The 6496-nt window shown below is 45.7% G+C and overlaps 1 protein-coding gene across 1 annotated transcript; it reads right to left on the minus strand.

Annotated features, from left to right (window-relative positions):
- Positions 1 to 95: 95 nt before the first annotated feature.
- On the minus strand, positions 96 to 1043 carry LOC123375493 (olfactory receptor 52R1-like). The gene has a single exon (XM_045026421.1). The coding sequence runs from the start codon at positions 1041 to 1043 to the stop codon at positions 96 to 98; it is 948 nt and encodes a 315-aa protein (XP_044882356.1).
- Positions 1044 to 6496: the final 5453 nt, after the last annotated feature.

Here is a 6496-nt window from a genome sequence, read left to right on the forward strand (position 1 = left end):
TCCAGTCAGTGATTCAGGGAAGAGGTCCCAGCACCATGTCACCAGACAGCTCGGCATGGAGCTCGGTCTGAGAGCCAGGGCACCAGGAGAAAACTTTAGGTCCCTTTATGAGTAAAGAGCCGGAGCAGCCTGTCCTGGATCTGTTTGGTCCTCACCCCATAGATGATGGGGTTTAGTGTGGGTGGCACCAGGAGGTTCACGTTGCCAATGAGAACACGGAAATGCAGGGCCACATTCTGGCCAAACCGGTACGTGAGGGAGGAGAAGAGAGCTGGGATGAAAAAGGCTAAGATGGAACAGAGGTGGGAGCTGCAGGTCCCAAAAGTCTTAAGCCGGGCTTCCTTTGTGGGGAGGCTGAAGATGGCCCTGAGGATCTGGGTATAGGACAATGCAACAAAAAACATATCCAGACCCTTTACACAGAATAGCACAAAGAGGCTGTAGTAGCTACTGATGTGGGTGTCGGCGCAGGCCAGCTTCACCACGGCTATGTGCATGCAGTGTGTGTCAGGGATGATGTTGGTTTTGCAATATGGCCATTGCCTTGTCAGGAGGGGATAGGGCAGTATGAGCATGCCGCTGCGCAGCACCACGGCCAGTCCGATGTTCACCACCATGGGGTTTGTCAGGATGGTGGAATGTCTCAGGGGATGGCAGATGGCCACGTAGCGATCAAAAGCCATGGCCACGAGGATCCCAGACTCCATCACTGAGAAGCAGTGAATGAAGTACATCTGTGTGAGGCAGGCACTGAAATCGATCTCCCTGGAATTGAACCAGAAGATGCTCAGCATTTTGGGCATGATGGATGTAGACAGGACCAGGTCGGTGATGGCCAGCATGCAGAGGAAATAGTACATGGGGGCACGGAGGCTCTGCTCCATTTTCACGACGATCAGGATGGTGAAGTTCCCCAAGATGGCTATGGCGTACATGGTGCAGAAGGGGATGGAGATCCAGACATGGGCCACCTCCAGGCCAGGAATGCCCTGCAGGATGAAGGTGGAGGGGTTGGTGAAGTCAGTTGTGTTGGAATCTGACATGGAGTAGGGGTGAAGGTGTCCAACTCTAAGGCAGAACGGTGTCTCTTGTATGTACAGTACTTTCCCCTGACTTCCTGTATGTGCCAACGTTCTAGGGTGATGGTCGAAGTACAATTGCCTGGATGGAGAGACAAGGTTAATATGAGACACCACATGCACTCCTGGAAGCTGTTCTCAAGGGTGAGGCAGATTTTTCACTCTTCACAAATTGAAAAATTGACATTTTCACTATTCAGATAATTAAATCATGAACAACTGACCATACTAATGCCAATTCCATATTTTATGGTGTTCTGTGCATCTAGAATTCCTACATAACTTGGTATGGGAAACTTTAAGAGGCACCAGTGGGAAACATGAGTGTGGATACTGGTTATTCATCATCGTTCCTTAAAGCAAAGAAAGCCAGGCTAGAGAGTCCATGCTGTAGGGAGTTCCCCATTCACCCAGTTGCTCAAAATCTAAGAGTGGAAAAGAAACAAAGCTTTGACAAAACATGGACCAGAGGGGAAAAAACCTAGAAACAAATCCAACTAGAAACAAATTCAGGGAAAAGACCTGGGCGTCATTGAGAGGAGCCCCATGGAAACAGTTGCTCATTCACAGCCATGGCCAAAACAAAGACAATGTTTGGATGCCTAAGGAACGGGATGGAGAATAACCTGCTCTGGACACGCGCTGAGTTGTGGACACTCAGTCTCTGTAAAGGATATAGCCGATAGAAAGGGGATTTCTGAGACAGGCTGTGAGAATGGGAGTGGCTGCCATATGCTGACAGACTGAAAAGTCTGGGACTGTTTAGTTTAGAGAAGAGACAAAGAAGGGGGCATATGATAGAGGAGAGCAAAATGAAGAAAGAACTGATAACATTTAAATGGACAAACACAGAACAGTTCCCAACCAGTAACATTTATAGACTCTTAGTGTTTCAAAAGAGCTAATTTCCCCAAAGGAGACGTGGTCAAGAGATAGTTGTGTTCTGCATTTGGAGAGAAGCAGTATAAGATACTCGAATCACATAAGGTGATGAAATAGTTTCCAGTCCATTAGAAGACAAGGATGGCGATAAACCATCTACAATTGAATCTTAGAGTTCCAAACACCAGAGTTACGAACTGACTGATCAAGCGCACATCTCACTTGGAACCAGAAGTACTCAGTGAGGCAGCCGGAGAGCCAAAAAATTAAAAAAGACGGGGCGCGGGGTGGGGGAGGCAAATCCAGGACAGTTCTGTGTTAAACGTAAAGTATTCAGTAAAAAGGGGAAAATTAAAAAAAAAAAGATTTTACAAAATTAAGAAATAATGGAAAAGCTGGTCTGGGATTAATTAAACAAAAAAGTCGTAGGAGTATAATTAATGCCTGTCAACAACATGGTGTATGGAAAACGTGTCTTGTCAAATAAACCCAATTTCATCCTGAAATGAGAGTGCACTTTTGATTGATCCTGGGAACCAAGCAGATGCAATAGCGTTTGATTTCTCTGAGGCATTGGTTTCAGTAGGGGAAAAAATAAGATAAAAAAATGCACACTATACAATATCAGTAGAGCACAGGTAAAGTGGACTAAAAACTGGCTAACAGAGATCTGAGAAAGCCGTTGTCAATGGGACATTGCCACTGAATGGGGGTGGTTTTATGACGTTCTTCAGGGATCCGTTTTTGGCCCAATACTGTTCAGTATGTTCATCAATGATTTGGAAGCAAATAGAAAATCACCTCAGATAAAATTTGTGGACAACCCAAAGATTGGCAGATAGGTTACAAAGAGGAGGCGAGGGCAGGCACACTGATTTATCTGGAACATTTGCTGAGCTGGGCCCATGCAAACAAAATGTTTTAATACCGACAAATACAAAGGGGTCCTCTCAGTACAGCGAATGCAGGCTCGACCCACAGACTAGGGAACTATATTATGGGATGCAGGACCCTGAAAAGAATTTCAGGTCACTGTAGACACCCAACTGATTGTGAGCTTCCAGTGTGCTGCTCTGGCCAAAAGCGCTGAGGTGATCCTTGGATGCATAAACAGGGAAGCGATAAATTAGAGCAGGTGGAGGATTTTATGTCTGCACATGGTATTGGTGAAACCGACTGCATCCAGTCCCGGGATCCACATTTCAGAAACAATATTGAAAAACTGGAGAAGGCACAGAAAACAGCAATAAAAATGATTGGAGTTTCATTTATTCATCTTAAATACCAATGACGTGCTCTTTAACCTAGTGAAGAAAGGCAAAGCAACACCTAATCACTGCAGTCTGAAGCCAGACAAATTCCAGTTGGAAATAAGGGCCAAGAATTTAGCAGTTGGGACAATTAATATTTGGAACATATTGAGAAGGGAAGTGGCGGATTCTCCAACTCCCCATGTCTGCAGAGGCAGACTGGATGCTTTTCTGGAAGATCTGCTTGAGGGCTTGTCTACACTTAAAATGCTACAATAGTACTGACATAGAGCTTCAATGAAGACACTACTTACACCAACGGCAGGGGTTCTCCCATCAGAGCAGTTAATCCACCTCTCCAAGAGGTGATAGAAAGGTCGATAGAAGAATTCTTCCATTGACCTAATGCCGGCTACACCAGGGTTAGGTTGACACAGCGACATCTCTTCGGGGTGTGGATATTTTCAAAAAAGGCAAACGCAATGTTAGGTTGTATTAATGGCTGCATAACATGCAAATCATGGGTGGTGATAGTACTGATCTACTTGGCATTGGTTAGGCCTTAGCTGGAGTATTGTGTCTAGTTTGGGTCACTGATGTATAGGAAGGATGTAGAGAAACTGGAAAGGAGCAAGAGGCAAACAACAATGATGAACAAAGGGATAGAAGGAAAGCCATGCGAGCAAGGGCCGAAGCAACCATTTGTGTTTGGTTTGGAAAAGAGGAGATTGAGGGGGAGATGGGAGCAGTCTTCAGATACTTGAAAGGCTGTGATAAGAAAGATGGAGGAATGTTATTCTTTCTTGCCGCAGAGCACAGGACAACAGGCAATGGGTTCAAACTCCAGCATAGCAGATTTCTATTATATCTGAGAAAAAACTTCCTAACTGTAATACCAGGAGGACAATGGAACAGATGCCTTGGGAGGTTGCGGAAGCCAAAGGTGGCGGGACACCCAAATCTCTGGGATGGTTTAAATACAACACATCCTGCATCTTGGCAGGGCTAGCTGATGTTTGCATGTTTCTATCCCCATGGCTCTATGATTTTATAACGTAAAATCCTAGAGTGGAACAGGCCTTAGTCACACATGTTATAAAGCCTGAATCAGGGGTAACTGCAAAATTTAGTGGCCGGTGTTATACAGGATGTCAGGCTGGATGATAAAATGGTCCCTTCTGACCTTAAATCATATGAATCTATCAACAAAGTAGATCAGGCATTTTTATTTACTCTGTTTCACAGCACACAAACAAGGGAACATTCATTTACATTGAAAATCTGAACATGTAACATTGAGAAAAGAAAATTGTCAAAATACTTTATATTTGGCCTGTGGGACTCCTTGCCACCAACATGGTTGTAGCAAACAGCTTAGCTGAATGGGATTCACAAATGATTTGGCCATTATGGGGGTTCTGGGAACACCTTTAGTTAAGGCTGTCTGACACCTTCAATTAGGAGACCTCAATTTCAGTTGTTTATACGTTTGCCAAACTCTAACCATTTGGACATATATTTGCAATGCTGGGTGCCTGCTTCTGGATAAACTGTGTTTTGAAAATTTCAGGAATAACAGTTCAGCCAACATCTCGAGGGAAGCTAGGCGAGAAGATCTCTTGCCCATGTTGAAAAATTTGTATAGTTATTCCAGTGAGGAGCCCTAGCTCCTCCATGCTTTCCAGCAGATAAAATTAAGGTAACTCCTCCCTTCCCCCCCACCCCGTTAACAGCCAGAGCCCTGAAATGCAAGAGAAGGAGGTGACAGTCTCTGTGCATTAACACGTATCTGGCTCCTGAGCTCTTTACTCAGTTCTTATTCCACGGGGAATTTTGCCTCAGTGGGGCCTGAGCAAAATATAGGGCATAGCCTCCGATTTTGGCCTTATATTGTACATCTACTAACACCTTTCATCATGGAGGATGCACTGTGCCTAGGGTGACCAGATGTCCCGATTTTATAGGGACAGTCCCGATTTTTGAGTCTTTTTCTTACATAGTCTCCTATTACCCCCCACTCCCATCCCGATTTTTCACATTTGCTGTCTGGTCACCCTAACTGTGCCACTCAAATACAGCCGCCTCAGGGCGTGAGGCCATTGGCAGGGGCAGCTGGGTGTCCACAGAAAAGAACGGCATTTGAAGAGCGATAGAGGAGCAAACTCACCCCTGGGGAGAGCGGATGTTTAATGGCTGTGCAGAGCAGAAAGGACCACAGGCCTCTTCTCTATCCCATCATACCCACACTGCAGTGGGTTTGTTGAGCAGGTGAGCTCCTCAGCAAGAGATGGTACCTGTGAACTGTGAGACGGAAGCGTCTTTCCTGGGAATCCCCCTCAGGAAGCCGTGACCAACACCTCTCTCACCCCAGCATCTGCAGCAACATCCCACGCCGAGAGCAAACACAGGGTTGTGCACCATTTATAATATAGCTCTGTGCAATCCCAGGGAGGTTCGTTCAGCCTCTCGGGGAGAAGTGGCTTCTGGATATAAACAGGCTGGAGACAAGCCTTTCTGCATTTCTATGCTATTTATACGGCCTTAGGAGTAAACAGTAATTAAGGGACCTTCCCAAAGGGAGATGAGAACTCTTGGGCTCTCCACTGAGTCAAAGAGGAATTGGCTGCTCTGTGCATTTGTATATATTTAAAAATTATAGTAGATTAGGAAGAAAACTGGGGATAATAACTTGTGCTCCATAGGGTCTGATATCCTGTAAATGCCCAGAATGGCTTGGTAGATAGGAGGCAGACAGATCTGGAGACAGATGACTGAAGGGAGACACAAGCACTTTCTGCTGACACAAAGAGCTGTTGCTAAAGGATCAGAAATCAGTAATTCTCATCAAGAATTATCATCATGCTGTGCAGCACCTTTCATTGACAGATCTTGAAAACACCTGGCTAGGTAAAGTCCCTATAAACATATCCCCATTATACAGAGAGTAAACTCAGGCAAAGGGACTTGGCGAAGGTCCCACAGAGAATGACACACAGAACTCATGAGTCCTGACTTACCTACTGTCACCAACATCTCTCCATCAGTGACTGAGTCCATGGCAAGAGGTGAAATGGACTCACGGTCTAGGGGGGTCTGTTTGTTGGGTGGGTGTGATGGATTTCTGTGGTGTGTAATCTGGAACTGGAATACCCCTGAGCCCTCCGGCTAACCAATCTGGGCTACCTCCCCCATAAGGCTATGGGAAGCTGCTATGCTGTCCTGTCCTGTCCTATCCTGTATTTACACAGCCAGACACAGACAGGGACACACCCAGCTGCAGTTCCA

The sequence above is a fragment of the Mauremys mutica genome, chromosome 1 (assembly GCF_020497125.1).
Source record: "Mauremys mutica isolate MM-2020 ecotype Southern chromosome 1, ASM2049712v1, whole genome shotgun sequence".
NCBI classification, from domain to species: Eukaryota; Metazoa; Chordata; order Testudines; family Geoemydidae; genus Mauremys; species Mauremys mutica.

What these genes read in the sequence shown, in the direction of transcription:
- LOC123375493 (XM_045026421.1), bottom strand. Translation starts at nt 1,043, where the DNA reads ATGTCAGATTCCAACACAACTGACTTCACCAACCCCTCCACCTTCATC.